Genomic DNA, 21388 nt, shown 5'->3' on the forward strand with positions numbered 1-21388 from the left:
CAGCAAGGATTTTATTAATCTGCCTTGAGCTAATTAAAGGCTAAATCCACCAAAAATGAAACTTGTTATAAAATAAAATAGCAATGTTAACTTCTTGCAGTCCAGAGATTCAGCAGGTCTCCCTAAGAATCTAACAGCCCTAAACTAAAGAACCTCTTACCTGCTTGTGGGAACATTATTTGGTGTTGTCAGAGTCCCTCCCCTGTGAATTTATCATTTGCATGTATGGGAAATTCATGGGGGAGGGGCCTTGACAACCCTAGTCATAATGTGAGCAAGCTGCTGCGGAAAGAGGTCAGATGATCCGCTACTCAGGCCATTAGATGCACCAGGAAACATCGTTGAGATCAAGAAAAGTTTAGTAGTGCCACTGTTCCTTTTTATTTAGTACACCTTTTGGGCATAGAAGAATCAATTTTATTTATGACATCTGGAGCAGATATTCCATATGTTCTGTAACCTATATGATAATTCATCCTACGTGTCTTGATTTAAAGGTGGGGGCTGGAGCACATTATCTGGATCCATAGTACTAAAATAGCGCTCAATAGGGCAGAAGTGAGAACGTTCCATGTGGGTCCCAGCATGATGGAAACATAGGGGGATGTATGATGTTGTTATTCAGTTTTGAAATCACAGCCAACTCCTATGCACTCAAATAAACTGCATCTGTTCTGCATCCAACCTAGGCTGAGGCTTCTCCATAGCAACAACAAAGAATGCTTTATTTTTCCCATATATGGGTATTTCTGCTAACTTTAATTTAAAATACCAATACCTACAGTAGCTATGACTGTGTGTTGCGTATGTTAATAATTATATAATATAAGATAGCAGATAAAAAGCCAGCCTTTTAGAAATAAAATTAAATTGTTTGCAAAAATAATACACATAAATCCAAGTAAAAGGATATTTCATATCCCTGTCTTTCCCTTTGCCCTTGTCCATGTCTTTCCATTTGCCCCGTCCATATCTCTCCCTTTGCCCCTCTCCATGTCTCACCCTTAGCCCCTCTCAATGTCTCTCTCCCTTTGCCCCTCTCCTTGTCTCTCTACCTTTGCCCCTCTCCATGTCTTTCCCTTTGCCCCATGTTTATCATTGCAGCCCCCTCCATGCCTCTATTCCCCCTCCCGATATCTCTCCCTTTGCCCCTCTCCATGTCTCTCTCCCTTTGCCCCTCTCCATGTCTCTCTCCCTTTGCCCCTCTCCATGTCTCTCTCCCTTTGCCCCTCTCCATGTCTCTCTCCATTTGCCCCTCTCCATATCTCTCTCCCTTTGCCCCTCTCTGTCTCTCTCCCTTTGCCCCTCTCCATGTCTCTCCCTTTGTCCCTCTCCATGTCTCTCCCCCTTTGCCCCTCTCCATGTCTCTCCCCCTTTGCCCCTCTCCATGTCTCTCTCCCTTTGCCCCTCTCCATGTCTTTCCCTTTGCCCCATGTTTATCATTGCAGCCCCCTCCATGCCTCTATTTCCCCTCTCCATATCTCTCCTTTTGCCCCTCTCCATATCTCTCCCTTTGCCTTCTCCATATCTCTCCCTTTGCCCCTCTCCATGTCTCTCCCTTTGCCCCTGTCTATATCTCTCCCTTTGCCCCTGTCCGTGTCTCTCTCCCTTTGCCCCTGTCCGTGTCTCTCTCCCTTTGCCCCTGTCCGTGTCTCTCTCCCTTTGCCCCTGTCCGTGTCTCTCTCCCTTTGCCCCTGTCCGTGTCTCTCTCCCTTTGCCCCTGTCCGTGTCTCTCTCCCTTTGCCCCTGTCCGTGTCTCTCTCCCTTTGCCCCTGTCCGTGTCTCTCTCCCTTTGCCCCTGTCCGTGTCTCTCTCCCTTTGCCCCTGTCCGTGTCTCTCTCCCTTTGCCCCTGTCCGTGTCTCTCTCCCTTTGCCCCTGTCCGTGTCTCTCTCCCTTTGCCCCTCTCCGTGTCTCTCTCCCTTTGCCCCTCTCCGTGTCTCTCTCCTTTTGCCCCTGTCCGTGTCTCTCTCCCTTTGCCCCTCTCCGTGTCTCTCTCCCTTTGCCCCTCTCCATGTCTTTCCCTTTGCCCCTCTCCATGTCTCTCTCCCTTTGCCCCTGACCCTGCACATTTTCACTCTCTTTGCAGTCCCTCCATGTCTCCCAATGTTCCCCTTGCATTGCAACATATCGTACAAAATATCTGTCAGTGTGTGGGCACCTTAAGGTGTAGTGTAGAAAAAGAGCTGATCCAGTAAGTGTGGGCAGCACACAAGATCATACAGTGTGTGACCTGAATAATGAAATAAGTTTGCATATCTACCTCTTGCAGTGCAGAACGGTTTGTCCTACTGCAAGTTCTGCACTGTGGCAAAATTTGCACAAAACTGTAAATCATCTCTGTCATTGTCAGTGCTGCCATTGAATGCATATTTGCATGTGTATTGTAATTAACTGCCACAATCATTACAATAGTGCCGTTCTATTACTGCAAGCTGCCCGTCCTCTACTGAAAACTAATACTGGGATTCACAGAAGCATCGCAAGAACATAAAAATGGCTAAACATTCACTTTTTACAATAGATTTCCCAGTAATTACAGTTCGGTTGGCGTGAATAACAATTAGCTGAATAACATTAGTTGCACATTTGGTTTCCGGTAAGTAGACAGTAACACATGTCTACAAATAGCATATTTGCTGGTGAGTGTGGAATCGCTCGTCCTTGCCTTGGGTGAAACAGACTGTACTGGCTTGGTCTTACTGCTAATGTAATCAGGAAAACAGCATGGTTTAAATGGTCATGTGTAATTTCATTTACACAGAGGCTGGGCATCGAGAAAACAGAACCTGAGGCTCTAACAGAAGAAGAAATCGCCAAGTTTGTAAGACTCGATATCGACCCAGACACTATCACTTGGCAGAGAGGTATGCAGGCGGGGGGGCTATAGATGCCACAACCAAATAAATATAACCCCTTCAGTGCCAGAAACCGCTTCTCTCTATTCCTAGTACTATATATGTCAAGCATTGCTGGATATAATGGGTAAGGCTGTACTATATGGGATACAGTGTAATAGTTTAGAAAGGAATATGCTCTTTTGGTACATACTATGTTAGTATGTTGTGTGGTGTATGTGCGTATTCATCTAGGAAATATATTGGGGCTGATGTACTAAGCCTTGGAGAAAGAGAAACAACCAACCAATCTGCTTCGAACGGCCTGTAAAGTGACAGTTAGGAGCTAATTGGTTGGTACTTTATCTCTCTCCACTTTATCACTCTCCAAGGCTCAGTGCATCTCCCCCCCATTGTCTTACGCCTCATATTATTAATAACAGGACCGATATAGAGATGTACACAAACCCGATGGTTTCCGCACATATCTGATGGTTACTGATCTGCGCATGTGCAGATCTCTGGATGCATCCACGGTCGCAGTGCCCCCTAAGCCGCAGTATGATTGACATGCAGCGGCTGTTTGGGGGCAGGGGTGGCGACGGTGAATGTTTTACAAAGACGCAGCAGCAATGCTAACAGCCGCACAAGTCTGAATCAGGCCCAACGTACATAACCCCCATCCTAAATAAACTATTGCGGCTTGTTTTATGTTTCTCTTTAGGAAACCGCAGTCTCCTCACACTATTATTATATGACACATTTTACCCGCAGGCAACTTTAAATGATTTTGTTTTTCACAGCTATCTTGACTAAAGGCTTTATATCTTTTAGACAGAGTTGTTTTAGTTAGTTTGGAGATAGAAGTTCCTCTTGAATGCAGCTGTATGTAAGACGCAAGCGAAAGCTGAGCTGCGTCGTATCCAAAAGCAACATAACGAAAGCAAATAAATAAACAGACAGAAAAAAAACCTTGCAGAATGGGTGCTAACTTTTTTTTTGTAAATACGGTGAAGCATGACTAGCCACGTATTAGTAGGGCCTGATTGTGTAATAATAATACACATTTTCATTCTGCGTATGCTCCCGAAAAAAGTCTTCCGTTTCCATTCACATGCAAACTCAAGATACTTTCATACCAGCCTGGTTTTGCCTTTAAAGTGATTACCACTGTACAAATACCGGAAGACTCGCAGGAGTTCCCACAGCGGCAGCAGATTGCACCCTATTACGTAAGCCCCCATATCTCCTGGAGTACTACGAGCACATATACTACTGGTTTATGCTAGTGTCCACCTAGAGCAGGCCTGGCTAACCTGTGGCTCTCCAGCTGTTGTAAAACTACATATCCCAACATGTCCTGCCACAGTTTTTTTGCATTCCTTAATAACAAAATTGTGGCAGGGCATGCTGGGACTTGTATTAATGGTGTCTCCTGAAGTAAAACTGGTGCATGTTACTCTATTAGAGTATGAAAGTATCTTGAGTTTGCATTCAGCATACTGCGCTAATGCGTCCTGTGCTAGGCGCAGTTTACGCCTGCGTCCATCTTTACATCTGCCAATACATAAAGATGTGTCCTCATACATCTAGCCTCCTTGCGCGTTAAAGAGCCCTTCTAATTGTGCCATGCCGTGGCATGACTGTAGCGCCAAACATCTTTTCGCGTGACTTGACTACAGGTGTATCTGCAGGCGAAATGCTTTGTTACAGTGTCAGCGGCTGTAACACTATACGTAGCGTTTCACATGCAGATACACCCGCAGTCGCTCACAGAACATAGACATGCTGCATATCATTTTAATCAGCAGAAGCTGCTTGTGCTACCTATTCGCATCCCTGTGCAAATAAGACAAATTTAAATGTTAAAAGGTCACATGAAAAGTCGACCGGCGCTACTGAGTCACATGGTGCTCCCTCGTTATGTGTAGCGCGACTTGTAGCGCATGGAGGATAGATGTATGTGGATACATCTGTAGTAGCAATGTCCTGATGCAAATTACCACCATTCTTTACTACTGACCTAACTTGAGTTAGCAGAACAACCAGTGAAGGGGTGACACAATATCCTCAGTGGAACAAATTGGATGCCTGCTGCAGTCTATTTTGTGGATTTTGCCGCTTTGTTCATACAAACAAATGATAGAAGTAACAAACTGTGCATTATTTACATGTGACAACACCCAGCTTATATTTTGGGGGCTTTCAGCTGGTTTTCATTAGGACTTCCCGCAGTACGGGGCATAGACTGAGCAGTCACTTTCTGACACTGCCTGAACGGCCGCTGCCAGTTAGCGATTAGATGCTGTGTGGAATAACTAGGGTGGTAAGCAGATGGCAGATTTGGCTTTGTAATCTTGTTATTTTACCCAGAGAGCTGGATCTCTGTCATTAGGGATTATAAATAGCAGAAGCAGGAGGTTTGTTCAGAAAGAAGCAATTCTCAGATTTGCATGCTATGAGAAGACCAATTATACCAATGACAAACGAGTGTCAACTTCTGATGAATATTTGATTATTATTAAACGTGTGAACACAGGACTGATATCTGTCCACAGATCCGATCTCTGGATTACGTAAACGGCAAGGTCTAGATCACTTACTTCTAATCTGCTTCCTTTTAGGAAAACAAAACATTAAAACAGTTATTTCTGTACTAATTGCCTACAGTACACCCACAGATTTGTACCATAATTAGAGGAACACTAAACCTAAAACGCCTTCAGCTTTTTGGAGCTTTTCAAAGATAAAGCCATTTGCAATAATAGATTAGGTATTAGGTTTTGGTACTGGGGGGTGTCTATCACTGTTGTCACTATGAGAGCTGCTCTGCTATCTTGGTGTCACCCCGTCGGATGGTGACACTGAGAGAGGCAGTGGAGAGACTGGGCTGCCCAAGCAGCTACTGGAGCACTGGGGAAGCCCACTGTGTGCTGAGAACGGGAGGCGGTAACACAAGGGGGCGTGGCTTCGCGGGGTGCGGCCACACACCCTTTCCCCGAAGCCACGCCCCCTTCCAGGAGAGTGCGCCTGCGGCACGCAAAAGTACTCAGTCCAGCCGCCCCAGGTGTCACCCAGGTAAGTGACACCTCTGGTGTCTTTTGTCTGTGCACAGCAGACTTAAGACCTTTATATATTAAATAACACTGCGGGGGCTTCACACAGCCTGAACGTTAAAGGTGAGTACACACCTTGCAGACTGCAGATATATCTGTAGATGATGGTTGTTCATATACATTAAACGATTGACATCTTCCAGGCAGCTGGCCAGGGGGGCAGGTCCTCCCCCTTCCCCGCGGCTGCATGTGTACAGGCGATCGACTGATTGCCCGTACACACTTGCCGATGGACAGATATATCTGCCCGTACACACTTGCCGATGGACAGATATATCTGCCCGTACACACTTGCCGATGGACAGATATATCTGCCCGTACACACTTGTTGATGGACAGATATATCTGCCCGTACACACTTGTTGATGGACAGATATATCTGTCCATCGGCTGTGCAACACAGCCGACGCGATATGTCTGTGAACGACGTCGTGCACAGACATATCGCTGGTACACACTGGCCAACGGGCACCAGATATACTGTATTGGCCGACCAATATATCTGTCAGTGTGTACCCAGCTTAAGATATCAGAGAACAGTAGCTTGGATTCCACTGAAAATGCCTGTAAACATAAAGTGGCTGCTTCAGAGTTGGGACCAAAGAAAAAAATATGGAGCAAATTTGCACCTTGGCAAAACCATGTTGCACTGCAGATGGGGCAGATTTAAAATGTGCAGATAGATTTATAGTTGAAGCAGGACGTGTCCTAGCTGGACTTAGTGATCTAGCTGCTAGATTTAAATCGCCAATCTGATTCTGCCTTTAAACAAATTGCTGCTTCAAATCTAGCAGCTACACTGCTGAAGTCCAGTTACGGCTCTGGTGGTGATACATAAAATGATGCAGAAACCGTAGTTTCTGCATATATTTATGAATAATGGTCTTGATAAATATGCCCCTAAGTGCATTGTTATTAAATCAATGATAGCATAACGTAGTTACAGCCTGCTGGAGTGGGTTTCACTTTCTCAGAGCTATGAAAACAAGTACTCAACCACACTGTATAACAATTAATTCCTTTACTTATTTATTATTATTTTATTTATTACCAGTTATTTATATAGTGCACACACATATTCCGCAGCGCTTTACAGAGAAAATTTGGCCATTCACATCAGTCCCTGCCCCAGTGGAGCTTACACTTTATGTTCCCTATCACATGCTCACACACATACACACTAGGGTTAATTTTGTTAGGAGCCAATTAACCTACCAGTAAATATTTGGAGTGTGGGGGGGACCCGGAGCACCCAGAGGAAACCCACGCAAGCACAGGGAGAATATACAAACTCCACACAGTTAGGGCCGTAGTAGGAAACAAACCCACGACCTCAGTGCTGTGAGGCAGTAATGCTGACCATTACACCGTCTGTGCTGCCCTTACTTACAGAACATTAGGTACCATATGTCACTCTTTGCTTTTATAGATTCAATAACTTCATTTTGTTTCAGTTTTCTTTAAAACATAGCAATACTTAGTTGAACTTTGGATGCATGAGAGAGACTTAGATTTCTCTCACAAGAAACATTGCAGTTGATTTACTAACATTCATATACTGTATATGATTATGTGCATGTGGTGTGAAAATTGTATCTGTCTGATATTTTATGTGTTGTTCCCTCCTAGTAATGGACACAAATGATCGATTCTTAAGGAAAATAACGATTGGCCAAGCCCCAACAGAGAAGGGGTTTACCCGACCGGTAATTTGTCATTAGTGTATATTGTGCAGTGCTGACAAGATATATAACTAGATCATATGGCGTACGAGGTCCTGGCTACCCCAGTGCTAGTGAGCACAGTTTGGGTTTGTAGGAGTTTGTTTTTGAGAAGTTATAGGGGGAGACTTATCAGACCTTCTTCAGAGTACAAGTGGAGGTGTTTCCCATAGCAACCAATTAGCTTCTAGCTGTCATTTTATACATCGTACGAGATAAGTGATAACTTGGATCTGATTGGTTGCTATGGGAAACATTGCCACTTCTCTTTAAAAGGTTTGATAGATCTCACACAGTCCTGAGAGCCCATGTGCTCTGCACCTGAACTAGCACTTTCTCTCTATAGGCCATTTCTTCTCCTACATATTACTGTTTCCTTAATAGTATATTTGTACAGAGCTTAATGTTAGGGATAGGGTACTTACCACCCTCCGTCTGGATCTTCATCTTTCGGGCTTGTGGGGCCGAGATTTGGGCCTGTTCAGCCGCCGGTCTTTCATACCCATTCTCTCGGCGCGCCAGGTCTAGACTTAGAACAATTTTTTTTTTTTTACTGCAAATGTGTGTATGCACTTGCCGATGCCAGGTCCCACCGCTGCGGATGTTGGGCTGGGTACACATTGTCTAGTGTGTACCCAGCCTAAGGGGTCTATTTACTACGCAGTGTTAGGAGACAGAGTGAAAAGTGATAAGGTGCCAGCCAATCAGCTCCCAACTGTCATTTTTCAAACACAGCCTGTGAGATGACAGTTGGGAGCTGATTGACTGGCACCTTATCACTTTTCACTTTGTCTCCTAACACTGCTTAGTAAATAGACCCCTAAGTCTCCTTGCAGATAGCATAGAACTACCTAGTTAGAGATAACCTCCCTGACTGGGAATTACATAAATTGTTCTCTAATATATCTTTCTGTGACGCAGGCCCAGTTTGACATCTCTGTAGCAAGTGAAATCATGGCTGTCCTTGCTCTTACCAATGGCCTAAGTGACATGAGGTTACGGCTGGGGAAAATGGTTGTGGCTTCGAGTAAACAAGGGGATCCCATCACCACGGAAGACTTGGTAAGAGAGTGAGGCGTGTGAGTAAGTTACAGCAAGTTGGTAACATCAGCCTATAACCTACAGCTGTCATGCTACACGCACACTAAGGTTTATTGGATTTGTATACAAGTTCCTGTCGTTGCAACCACTTATAATAGGGAATCAGGAGAGCAGAGAAAAAGTCCTTCACTCCTCTGATAGTGTACAAACTGATTGTCCATTGTGGGAAAACGGCAATTACTCAATATGGGCACTGCCTGTGATATACAGTACATTGTGTCTTGTACAGTGCTGTTAGGTGATCGTTGGACTTGGTGGTAATAGACTACTAATTTCTTATGGAGATCCTCCTACTGTCAGTATTCTGCTGTTACTGATCTGCTGGTGCTGCTTTACCACCAGACACCACCTACAGGTATTAGCTATAGGTCACAGGTACAGGTGTCTCACAGGCACAAAGCAGAGTCTAGGAATAGTGATGTCTACTGAGCCATGACATACCACATCCAAAGGTAGTTTTATTTATTTATTACCAGTTATTTATATAGCGCACACATATTCCGCAGCGCTATACAGAGAATATTTGCCCATTCACATCAGTCCCTGCCCCAGTGGAGCTTACAATCTATATTTCCTACCACTTGCTCTCACACATACACACTAGGGCAAATTTTGTTCGGAGCCAATTAACTTACCAGTATATTTTTGGAGTGTGGGAGGAAACCGGAGCACCCGGAGGAAATCCACGCAAGCACAGGGAGAATGTACAAACTCCACACAGTCAGTGCCATAGTGGGAGTAGATGTTATACTCTGGTATGGGACATTCTGGATCTTGTATACAGTTTTTCTCAGATGTCTTGACGGGGGTCATTACACCTCGGCAGATCCCAATAATATTATAAAGTCAAAGTAATTCCTTCTTCAGAATAATGAAGCCCATGTATTTCACTGTCCCTTATACAGTCCCAGTTATTGTGCACATGAATGAGCCTAGACTTACATTTTGAACATTGTAGCTGATTCAGAGCCGCTCGCACGATGTGTATGCAAATTGCACGCCCAGTGTATCTTAGAGAGCGATCACCCACCAGCCTGTCTTAAGACGCCCACTTGTGCACGTCATGTCCAGGAAGTGTATGCAACCATCGGTCCATCGGATGCTATCGCAGCGCTTGAGGTTGACCATACCCTGCCGCAAGCACTGCAAGCACTTCCGTGTAAAAACAAGCCAGGTGACATGTACTATGATGCTGTCTTATAATTATGAACACCTCTAAAATGCTGCTGAGATGCTCAGGCATGCCTGCGTTTGCACCTCCGCTCCCCCGTTTTTAATGGCCAGCCCCTGTTACCACCTACAAACGGCTTCCCTTGTCACTCACTCTGCTGGGCTCTATGCGCAGCGAGCTAATGCATTGTGAACTTTCGTTAAGGTATGCGCACGCACACTGCATACACACCATACCATCGGCAGCAGTGAGAGTATGCATCTTAGCGAGCGTGTCTGAATGAGCTCTATTGTACACAGTGGCATAGAAGCCAAGTAGTTGGGTGTGCTCTCATTACCCTCATATATGACTGACAAATGCCATGCGTATACATGGTTAGGGGCAGCACAAATATTGGAGGTGCTAGAGTACGAATGAGTCACCTGGTTCTGTGTTCCCCAGGGTGTAAGCGGTGCACTGGCTGTGTTGATGAAGGATGCCATAAAGCCTAATCTCATGCAGACATTGGAGGTAAGCAATGTATGGTGTCTGCGGTCTGTCCTGCTGGCTGTATTGCTTTCATATTAATACAATTGTTCCTGGTTTATCTTGCACAGGGGAATCCAGTGTTTGTTCATGCTGGACCTTTTGCTAATATTGCGCATGGCAATTCCTCTATTCTGGCTGATAAAATTGCACTAAAACTAGTTGGCCCAGAAGGATTTGTTGGTAAGTAGCTCCTAGCTGGCCATAGGCCCTACAAACCAACACCTAAGGAATCAGAACCCAAGTAATATGTCATATTGTCTGGCAGTGACTGAGGCTGGCTTTGGAGCAGATATTGGGATGGAGAAGTTTTTCAATATTAAGTGCAGATACTCCGGTTTGCGCCCTCATGTGGTTGTTCTGGTAGCTACAGTGCGGGCATTAAAGATGCACGGGGGAGGTCCAACGGTGAGTGTTACAAGTTTCTAAAACTTTAGTGGAAATATATGATTAAGGTGGAGCTTAATTGCTCATTACATTAAGGGGTATATTTACTAAAGTGCCAGTTTTTAGAAGTGGCAACCAATCAGATTCTACTTATCATTCATCTAGCACAGGGGTAGCCAACCTCTGTCCTCGGGAGCTACTAACAGTTAACGTTTTCCAGACCACCCAGCAGGTGCACAGGTGTATTCATTACTCAGAAACATATTTGAAAAGATCCACAGGTGGAGTTAATTATTACAGTTGTGATTCTGTGAGGAGACCTGGAAAACATGCACTGTTGGTAGTTTTCGAGGACCAGGGTTGACTACCCCTGATCTAGCACCTTCTAGAACAGTGTTGGCTAACCTTGACACTCGAGCTGTTATGGAACTACATAACCCAGCATGCACTGCTACAGTTTTGCTATTAGGGCATGTTAAAACTGTGGCAGGGCATGCTGGGATATATAGTTCCACAACAGCTGGAGTGTCAAGGTTAGCCAACACTGTTCTAGAAGATAATAGCTAGAATCTGATTGGTTGCTATGACCAACAACTCCACTTCTAAAAACCTGCACTTTAGTAAATATACCCCATAGGCTAAAAAATTATTACTGTAGTTACTTTTATAAATTGAGTTTCGGTCATATTACACTGCAGCTTGATAGCAGAGGTCTGTAGGCTTCTGGAATGGTTTCTGTACAGCATAACTTAATTTAGAGTGAGCAGAAACACACTGTTACCCAGAGCAACCAATCAGATTATAACTTTTGTACTTGTCAAAACAGCACCAGAAAATGACATACGCCTGATTTGGCTGGGTCACAGCACACTCTATGCACATTGTGTCATTATTAAATGAGCCTCATTATATACTTCTATTCATTCCTGATTTCTCTCTGTGCACCTCACTATACAAGAAACGGTTGTAACTTGCGGTCGATACATTTGCAATATTGGAAGACTGCAGTTAAAAACATGGCTTTATTATTTAAGATGCCCCTTTATTTAAATACATAATAGTTGATTGATAATACCTCTTCAACTTCTCATATTAAGACACATATAAACTGATCTTTTAGTTAATGTGCTACATAGTAGGTTCAGTATTCATGGTTATCACTTTGTCAAAACAAGACTTCAATAAGAGATTTTAAGTAAAATAGGTATAAACCTTCTGATTTGCTGTGAGAGAACTATAGAAAGTACATTGCTGGCAGATGCAGATTATACTTGACATTAACATTATTCCTCTCTCCAGGTGACTGCTGGGGTGCCTTTACCAAAGGAATATACTGAAGAGGTGAGACTATAAGTACATTAGATGTTCTTTATGGGTCTCCATTCATCTATACTGTATATATACAATCAGATGTACTGACTGACTGACTCACTGAATCATCAATACCCAGCCCAAACCCCTGGACTTAGAAACCTGAACATTTGGGAGTATTTGAATAGTGAGGGAATGGAATGTGATACTACAGAGGTGAGAGAGGAAAATGTTTTAAAACAGCAGTGAGAGGAGAATTACTACACAGATGAGGAAGGGGAATGTGTTACTACACAGATGACGGGGGGCATGTGTTACTATAGAGATGAGGGAGGGGAATGTCAAATGTGCTACTACTGGTTGAGGAAAGGGAATGTGTTAACATGGACAAGGGAGGGGAATGTGTTACTACAGGGGTGAGCGGGGTAATGTGTTACTACAAAGGTGAGGGAGGGGAAAGTGTTATTCCAGAGGTGAGGGGGGGGGGAGAAGTTACTACAGGGGTGAGTGAGGGTAATGTGTCACTACAGGTGTGAGGGATGTATTGTATTTCAACACAAGTGAGTGAGGGAAATGTGTTACTACAGAGGTGAGTGAGGATAATGTATTAGTACACAGGTGAGGGAGTGGAATGTGTTAGTACACAGGTGAGGAAGGGTAATGTTAGCAGTGAGGGAGGGGATGCATTACTATGGAGGTGAAGGATTAATGTGTTACTGGAGTGGTGAGATGGAATGGAAACAGTAATTATCGAAGGTCTACCCGGATGAAACTAGATAGTGCTGTACAAATATAACACTTTTATGTAAACTGCACCTCTACCAAGGGTTGCTACTTGAGACTGGCTGCCAAAATCAGGACAGTTGGGAGACATGATCACCAGTGCCATCTTTCAGGGCCATAAAACTACTATAAGTTAGTGTGCCAGTTATCCTATGTGAATGAAATGCACCAACATAATTCAGGTGCCTAAAGAGGAACACTTAGGGGCCCCACGGCTCTGTAGTAACCGTAGCTAATGTTTGTGAACACATTGGGGCTAGTTCTTAGGGGCAAAGCCAAATAAGCAAGTTATACCCCTTTTACACCAGAGCTAAAACCCGGGTTATTGCAGGGTTAACAGCTCCTTGGTGTAAAAGGGGAGAGGGTTGGATTGCCGGGTCGAGTGACTCGGCAATCCAACCCAGGTAACTTGCAGGGTTTAACATGGGAATAACCCGTGAAACCCTGCAGTGTAAACGGCGCGATCCAGTTCAGGGTGACCTGGATCATGCCTCTTGCCTGCCGATTGGCCGGCTACTGTGGCGCTTGGAGATGACGTCATCTCAAGCGTCCACTTCAATTACGGAAAAGCAGAGTCTCTGCAGACCCGGCTTCGGTGTGAACGGCACCGAATATCCTGGGTCAGCGCCGGCTAAATTCCGGGTCTGATCCGGATTGGAACCCTGTTGCAACCTCCGGGTCAGACCCGGAATTTAGGTGTAAAAGCTGTATAACTTTACACATGGACAAACCATGCTGCAATGCAAGGGGTGCAAATACATTTATTATGTAGCCCACAATACTGAACAGCAATTTAGATTGGAGTTTGAATGCGCTCCTCCCAAATCTAAAAGTCTCACTGCAAATTATACATCTGCACTCCCTGTAGTGCAACATGGTTTTACCACGTTACTTTTATTTATTTATTTTTGCTTTGCTCCCAACACAGAATCTGCTCCATTATTGCTAATAAGGTATGGAAAGCCTCACTCATTGTAGGGATGCGAGCAAAGATCCTTCCATAAATATCACGCGAAACATGACACATCTACACTGCATTCTAATGTTGGTTCAGCACATAGAATGTCTGCCTCAGTTGTGTGAAGGGGATGAAGTGGTTGTCTGTCGCTGTTGCATTGCAGGGTATGCAAATGTGAATAAAGTGTATTGGAACCTATAAAGCACCATACACTCTCTCGATACTGCGTAATAAAGCAGACAGTGAAAAAGTTGTTTGTGTCTCTGAGGCATCTGTGTCCTTCACAGACAGCTGGAATGTGATCGCAGCCAGACCTTGTAATAAGCAAAGAGTTGTACAAACAAACTGGGCCATTTAAGGGCTGTCTTGTTAAGTTTTCTCTAATAACCTAATTGTAGTTCAAGAGACTTGTTGAATATTACACGATTTATAGCGCCTGCAAACCTGAGACACTTTCCAATATGTGAAGGAAATGTGCCAAGAACATATTTCCATGCGGTACAATGTGACTGCTTGAATTATACACCTGCAAGATTTTTAAAGTGCACCTATAACCTACACACAGTGCACACATGAAGTGCTACATGACTCATTGAGGACACTAGCCCCGAATGAATTGATAGGTTACGTTTTAACCTCTCAACTGCCGATTTATTTATTTTTTTCACAAAACCACTCTTTTTTTTTTATGATTGAATTAGGTTAACGTCTATTTAATACACTTTACAACATGAACAAGACTTGAATATCGCCCCATCTAAAGAGACGGGTGATCAAGTGCAGTGGAGCGCACAAAATCAATTAAATAGCCCCCCAAGAGTAAAAGATGAGATCCCCACAATTTGAGTAAGGGGGTTTAGTGGTTACTTATCTCTGTCTTTCAAGCAGCATATACACTGAGCGGCCAATTTATTATGACCTTCGGGTTAGTTCTTTGTTAGGCCACTTTTTGCCCTTAACGAGGCTTGAATTATTTCAGATATTTATTCTACTAACTGTCCAAAGAAATCAGAGGGCCCAGACACTCCCAGGAAAACATGCCTCTTGCCATAACGTTGCCTCCACCAGCCTGAAGTGTGGTGACGATGAAGGCCTCATGCTTTGTGCTGCTGTCTTCATATCCTCACCCTACCATCTGCATGGTGTAACTGACAACGTGATTGGTCAGACCACATGACCCGTTTCCAATCATTTACTGTCCAATTCCTGTGTTCCTGAGCAACCTGGAGGCGTGTCACCCTGTTTGCAGCAGATTGCAATGGCGTGCGGACAGGCCTTCGGTATGCAGTCAGGAAGCCAACGGTTGAAATGCCGACCGCCGGCTTCCCGACTGTCCTATCCCGGCAAGGTACTAATGATAGGCGTCGAAATCCCGACGCCTATCATTAGCCCTACGCTGCGAGACCGACGCCCGGCACACCTTCGTTCGGTATGCCGGGCGGCGACAGCAGACAGCCGTGGGGGGAAGGGTTAGGTTAGGGGCTCCTGGGGGGGACTTAGGGTTAGGCACCCCCCCCGGGAGGGTTAGGCACCCCCGGGGGGAAGTTAGGTTTAGCCACCCCCCGGGATGGTTAGGGTGCGGGTAAGGGGGGTTAGGTTTAGGAACCCCTGGGGGGAGGTTAGGGTTAGGCACTTGGGGGGGAGGTTAGGGTTAGGTACCCCTAAGGGAGGGTTAGGGGGGAAAAGGTTAGGGATAGATTAGATACTTACCCTGTCGGGATCTGGTCCTTTCTAGCTTCCGGTGTCGGTATTACATCCGCCGGGCTGATGTCCGGCGGGATATAATACTGATTCCAGGCCTTCTGCTTCTATAGCCCATACAATGTATGTGCGGCTTTACTATTTGTTGAGAGATCATTTGAATTAGTCCCTGATTCAGTTTAACCATAATTAGATGCATTGTAGCCCGTCTGTGGTACTGAACAAGTCTGCCCACTCTCCGTTCCGCTCGATCATCCAGTTTCCATTTACGACCACAGTCGTTTTGCTAATGCGCACACCGCTGCTGTGAGCGCCAACAATCATTTCACATCCAAAGTCCGTCAGATGGCGTAATTTATCCTTTATACTATAAGTGATTCACTTCATTAGTCTCTGCATACCTTCACCTTACGCTCTTAGATATCCTACATCAGCATTATCTGCGGAATAGCTACTTTGCATAAAAACGCCTGGTTGTCATAATAATTTGGCCACTCAGTGTATAATGAATCAATAATTAGCAGTTCATTAATGGTTGTACTTCAAATATCCAATGAATGGGCTGGAAATTACTAATCTGATTTGCATATTTCTGTCCTTAGAACTTGGAGTTGTTGGAGAAAGGCTGCAGCAACCTCAATAAACAGATTCAGAATGCCACTATGTTTGGTGTCCCTGTGGTGGTCGCGGTTAATGCGTTCAAGTAAGGAGTTTGGTTAATCCATTCATTGTAGTTTTGTTATCAGTGTCTCAGGACTGAGGGTGTAGTTTATTGTGTTATGTATGCTTAATCTGATAAATCTCCACAAGTTGTAGTGTCACCAGCGCCCTCTAGATGATGGTTACTATAAAAAATTGGTCATATCTGAACGAGTAATCTCTAGCGCAAGGCCTTATTTTGCTTTGTAACAAAAACTTAAAACAATTGAATAATTACATATTTAAAATATTGAACTACTCTGTACAGTGTCATTTAAAACAGTCTATGCATGCATAGTGATGCTATTAAAACAAGATTTTATATACATATATATTTTCTTAAATATGTTCTTAGTAAAGAAAAATCTGAGATTGGCTAATGACCAATGAATGGCGCTATGGTATTGCTGCCATATTGATCATATTAATAAATTTACAGCAGAACCATAAGTCTAAGCACTTATTTATATTGGTAGAACGTATTCAGATAGAAAGGTGAGCAGATTGTTCTGCTGTCTGTGTTACTGAATAAATAAATACAGGTATGGGATCTTTTTTTATTCTATATTTTTTCCTTGCGGCTCACCTATAGTCACAGAGGGGCCGATGCGGAGTACAACCGTAATTGCTCCGGAATTGCGCACGCAGAAATAAATGCGTTTATTCACCTGTATGCGCATCTCTGCGGCTGGACCTTCCTTATCCATTTGCTTGGTTATTACAGTCCTCATCAGGGCGCACTTATACCAGACCGATCCTCGGTGCAATAGATCCGTCTGAAAACGGAAGTAATTACCTGTACGCACAACTGTACAGAGCTATCAGTCCCATCGACACTCCCTCTCTATACTGAGCCTACATGTGAATGCCCCATTACCAGCAGTTACTCCCCTTCAGCCATAAGTAGCTGTGCGGTTCTGCATTTTCCCGTAGCCGTGTACTCTGCTACGGAGCATTCACAGTGCGAAATCAAACATGACACATCCACAAAACTGACTTGCGTTCAACTCTGCGTCACCCCTCGAGTGTCTACTTCTACAGTCACTGTGAGGAGCACTACTACACCATTTCATGTGAAAGAGAAGGCAAGGGGCTTTGTGGGAAAGACCAGGACATTTTTAAATGCAGTTTAGATTTAATGTAAGGTGCTCCAGTTTATTTTATGGGTGATAGATCCCACATTTCTCTAAAGTTATTAATGATCCTAATTATAAATGTAGTGTATTTCTGCGCTTCTTACGGACATTGCATTGCCCACAGAACTGACACACAGGCTGAGCTGGACCTGGTCTGTCGTCTCGCTAAGGAAGCCGGAGCGTTTGATGCTGTGAAATGCAGTCACTGGGCTGAAGGAGGGAAGGGAGCAGTGGCGTTAGCTTGGGCAGTACAGACGGCATCTCAGGCTCCCAGCGACTTTAAGCTACTCTACAACGTGGAGGTAACATGGGCCTGGTGTCCTTGTTATTACATGTATCCTGTGTTTATTGTAAGCAGTTTAATAGGATAGTTCTGAGAAAATAATCACATTATTGTGTTTTCTTTTGCTATCCAGCTTCCTATTGCTGATAAGATCCGGATAATTGCCCAGAAAATATATGGGGCAGATGACATTGAACTGCTCCCAGAGGCTCAGAAAAAGGCTGAATTATACACAAAACAGGTGAGTTAGATTGTTTGTCATATCCATGATATTCAAACATAACCACATAAACCCATAGATGAAGATGAGCAGATAAAACCTGATATGTGGGGCATGGAGGTAAATACATTTTCTAAATATCAAAGGTGGTGAATTATTTGGCTGAATAATATAGCATGACAAACTCTACACTGAGTGGATTGGTGGATTCAAACACAGTGACAGGGCCAGTGATGTCACAGCAGCTCAAATGACTGCAGTCTCCTCTTTTTCACCTACTTTTAGGACACCAGCTGCAAAGATCACCTCAGAGAGCTCCAAATGACGGGACCCAGCTCACCAGCACCGTGCTGCCAGCCTTGGAGAGAAATAAAGTGGAGCATTTGCACAAAGCAACCAATCAGCTTCTGTCATTTCATAGACCTTGTTAGATAAATGACAGTTAGAAGCTGATTGGTTGCTTTAGGCAAATTCTCCACTTTATCTCTCTCCAAGTGGTAAATTTTTTAATTTTGATCGATTTTAAATCGATGTTGTGTTTCTGGGGCTAAATCACATATTTACTGACACTTAATAAACCATATCAGAAATTGTCTGTTTGCAGATGTGTGATTCAGCCCCAGAAACACAACATCAATTTCAATCAATTAAGATCGAACCTTTACTAAATTTACCCCCAAGGCTTGATACATCTCTCCCCCCATCCCCCCCAGTAATCAGAATAAATGTTTGTTTAAATATATAAGCATGCTCTCGAATCAGAAAACTGTAAATCTGCAAATGTGGCTATTTATGATGTGTGGCATTGTCCATAGCAACTAGTCATACTCTGGGGGAGATTTATCAAGCCTTGGAGAGTCAAGCCATTTTTGCAGTGTGGCATTTGCTGGTAGCAAAGATACAAACCTATAATGGCCAGTCAGTGCTGACCTTGGAAACCTAGCAAGGAAAATCACAGTGGCACTGAGAAGGGAAAAGCAGAACATGCTGTACAGTATTTTATCTGTGGGAAAGGGAGATATTTTGTATTTTTTGTTTTAATTCCTGATCAAAAAGTATTATAAATACACCAAAACAATATATTGTTATCCGGTGCACATTGCACTTCAGTTTTAAATTATACTCAGTGCTGTGTATCTGCCAAGGTAACAGCCAGTCTCTCACGCCATTCTGCTGATGGCATGCAATCCCCGGCATGTCCCCCATCTATATTATACATTTGTAACTTGAGATAAGGCTCTGTAACTAAGCTTGTACTCTTTGTTTTGTCTATATAGGGATTTGCGAATCTACCAATCTGCATGGCTAAGACCCATTTGTCCTTGACTCATAAACCGGAGCTAAAAGGTGCCCCAAAAGGTTTTGTCCTGCCTATCCGTGACATTAGAGCCAGTGTTGGGGCTGGATTTTTGTACCCATTAGTAGGAACGGTAAGAGTTAAACAGGAGCATCTGTAGGATTTTGTTTGACCCATAATGGTGCAGACTGAGATATTTTGCTGCAGAACTAGACAAAAACACTTTACAAGGTCACCATGGTAACTCTAACATGTACTATGGCAACCGGAGCTGCCTGTGTGTGGCACAGGTTGCTATAGCAAGTGGACATATAGGTGGTTATGTGTGTTGAACGCCTAGTACAATGTGTAAGTGCATGTGTGGAGCATATGACTGGTACTCTGTGCTTCGGGCTGGTATACTCTGTGGGGGCACAGGCTACAGCATTTTACACTCATTGCAATGAACATGGAATTCCGCAACTTTTCTGTTTTTACTTATCCACTAGATGATAAAGCTACATGAACAGATTATCTGCTGGGATTTACTGGAGCTTGATTTGCTGTTTTCCAACCACTGGTGTGACACTAACAAGCCTTAAGCTGCATTCAGTTTTATGGTGCAAACAAGAAGCCACAATGTTAGGAATATTCTAAATATAGTTATTAGTTGTGGATACAAGCGCAGCTCCCTGCCATATTAGAGGGGTACATTAGAGTATACAACAGGTTGGGTACAGGATGGCGGCGCTGAGAATCCAAACGCCCGACCAGGTTAAAATACCGACACCTGGCGGTAAGAAACCTAACTCTCTCCCTAAATCTAGCTAACCCTCCCTCCCCGCAGCCTAACCCTCCACCCTGCAGCCTAACCCCAATACTTACCGTCAGGATGCCGGGTTTCTGACTAGTGTCGGGATTCCGGCATTCTGAGCGCCTTTGCCGGGTCACCTAAGTCGCCGTCGTCCCCCCTCCTACCTGCTCCTCCCCCACCCTCCAGTCTGTGGGACTCCAGGAGCCGGTGGTCCTCTCTTAGGTCTGTGCCGTCTCTGTCGCACATTGAGGAGATAGAGATGGACCTTCTACAATTATTATCTTTATAGAGCAGACCTGGCCAGTAAGCAGATATTTACAAGCCTCAGGGCCTGATTCAGACCCGGTCGCTAAGCTGCGCCCGCTCGCTAGGGGCGATTATCGCACATCTGCGTATGCTTCAAAGTACGCATGCGCAAACCAGTCACTGCGGCCAGGAATCGTGCACTCGTAGTACACAAACTGGACGCTACTTTGAGTGACAGAGCCATTTGTGGGTGGTGAACGGGGAGTGCAGGCGTGTCTGAGCGTCAAAACAGGGTGTTTAATAGGTGTGCATAATTAGCATGGAAGCGTCATTGTACACGTCACTTGGTTGTTTTTTAGCCTGAAGTGATCGCAGTGCTTGCGGTGGGGTAGGGGCTACTTCAAGGGCTGCGAGCTGCTCCGATGGTTCTCAATGTTACCGATTATTCATACACTTCATGGAGATGACGTGTGCTAAGAGAGAAAGGTGGGCGGCTTTATACACCTGCGTAAACTCACTGCCGTTGCTCGCTAAGACATAGAGGGCGTCCTTACGCTACACAGTGCGATAGCGGAATTTGCATACCCGGCCCCTTTTGGCAGCGAGCGAGCGCAGCTTAGCGACCGGGTCTGAATCAGGCCCTCAGTTCTAAGAGTGTTCTATGGCTAATAATTGTGTTAGAATTACGGTTGGTTTATATTATTAAGAACCATGTAAAAATGGGTATTTAATGCCTATGATTGTAAATAATTGCATTTTAACAAGACTTTTGGTTCAAATTCCCAATAATGTAATTGTATATAGAAAACAATAGCAAGAATCCACTTGTTCCCACAGATGAGCACAATGCCGGGTCTCCCGACTAGACCGTGCTTTTACGACATCGATCTGGATCCCGAAACAGAACAAGTGAATGGACTGTTCTGAGAGCGCAATTTACAGGTACTACAATTTTTCAGGCTTGAAATGTTGTTAGATCCTTAAAATGTACACAATGGCATTGGTATAACCCAATGCAAGGAACAACTGAATAATGTATTGCATATTTTTATCAGGCCCGTAGGGAAGGGTGAGCGAGCGGTGCAGTTGCCCAGGGCACACTGCC

The 21388-nt window shown here is 44.3% G+C and overlaps 1 protein-coding gene across 1 annotated transcript in view; it reads left to right on the forward strand.

Annotated features, from left to right (window-relative positions):
• MTHFD1 (methylenetetrahydrofolate dehydrogenase, cyclohydrolase and formyltetrahydrofolate synthetase 1) overlaps window positions 1-21388 on the forward strand; it is a 74356-nt gene that overhangs the window by 50937 nt on the left and 2031 nt on the right. The window contains exons 16-27 of the mRNA XM_088471238.1: window positions 2763-2865; window positions 7581-7657; window positions 8594-8734; window positions 10386-10454; window positions 10541-10652; window positions 10738-10877; window positions 12156-12197; window positions 16212-16312; window positions 17569-17746; window positions 17861-17968; window positions 19225-19377; window positions 21121-21225. Coding sequence (XP_088327364.1) covers window positions 2763-2865; window positions 7581-7657; window positions 8594-8734; window positions 10386-10454; window positions 10541-10652; window positions 10738-10877; window positions 12156-12197; window positions 16212-16312; window positions 17569-17746; window positions 17861-17968; window positions 19225-19377; window positions 21121-21210 — 1314 coding nt within the window. The 3' untranslated portion in view covers window positions 21211-21225. The remainder of the gene's footprint in view (window positions 1-2762; window positions 2866-7580; window positions 7658-8593; window positions 8735-10385; window positions 10455-10540; window positions 10653-10737; window positions 10878-12155; window positions 12198-16211; window positions 16313-17568; window positions 17747-17860; window positions 17969-19224; window positions 19378-21120; window positions 21226-21388) is intronic.

This window comes from Taudactylus pleione, unplaced genomic scaffold (assembly GCF_031769625.1).
Source record: "Taudactylus pleione unplaced genomic scaffold, aTauple2 ptg000113l, whole genome shotgun sequence".
Taxonomy (NCBI): Eukaryota; Metazoa; Chordata; class Amphibia; order Anura; family Myobatrachidae; genus Taudactylus; species Taudactylus pleione.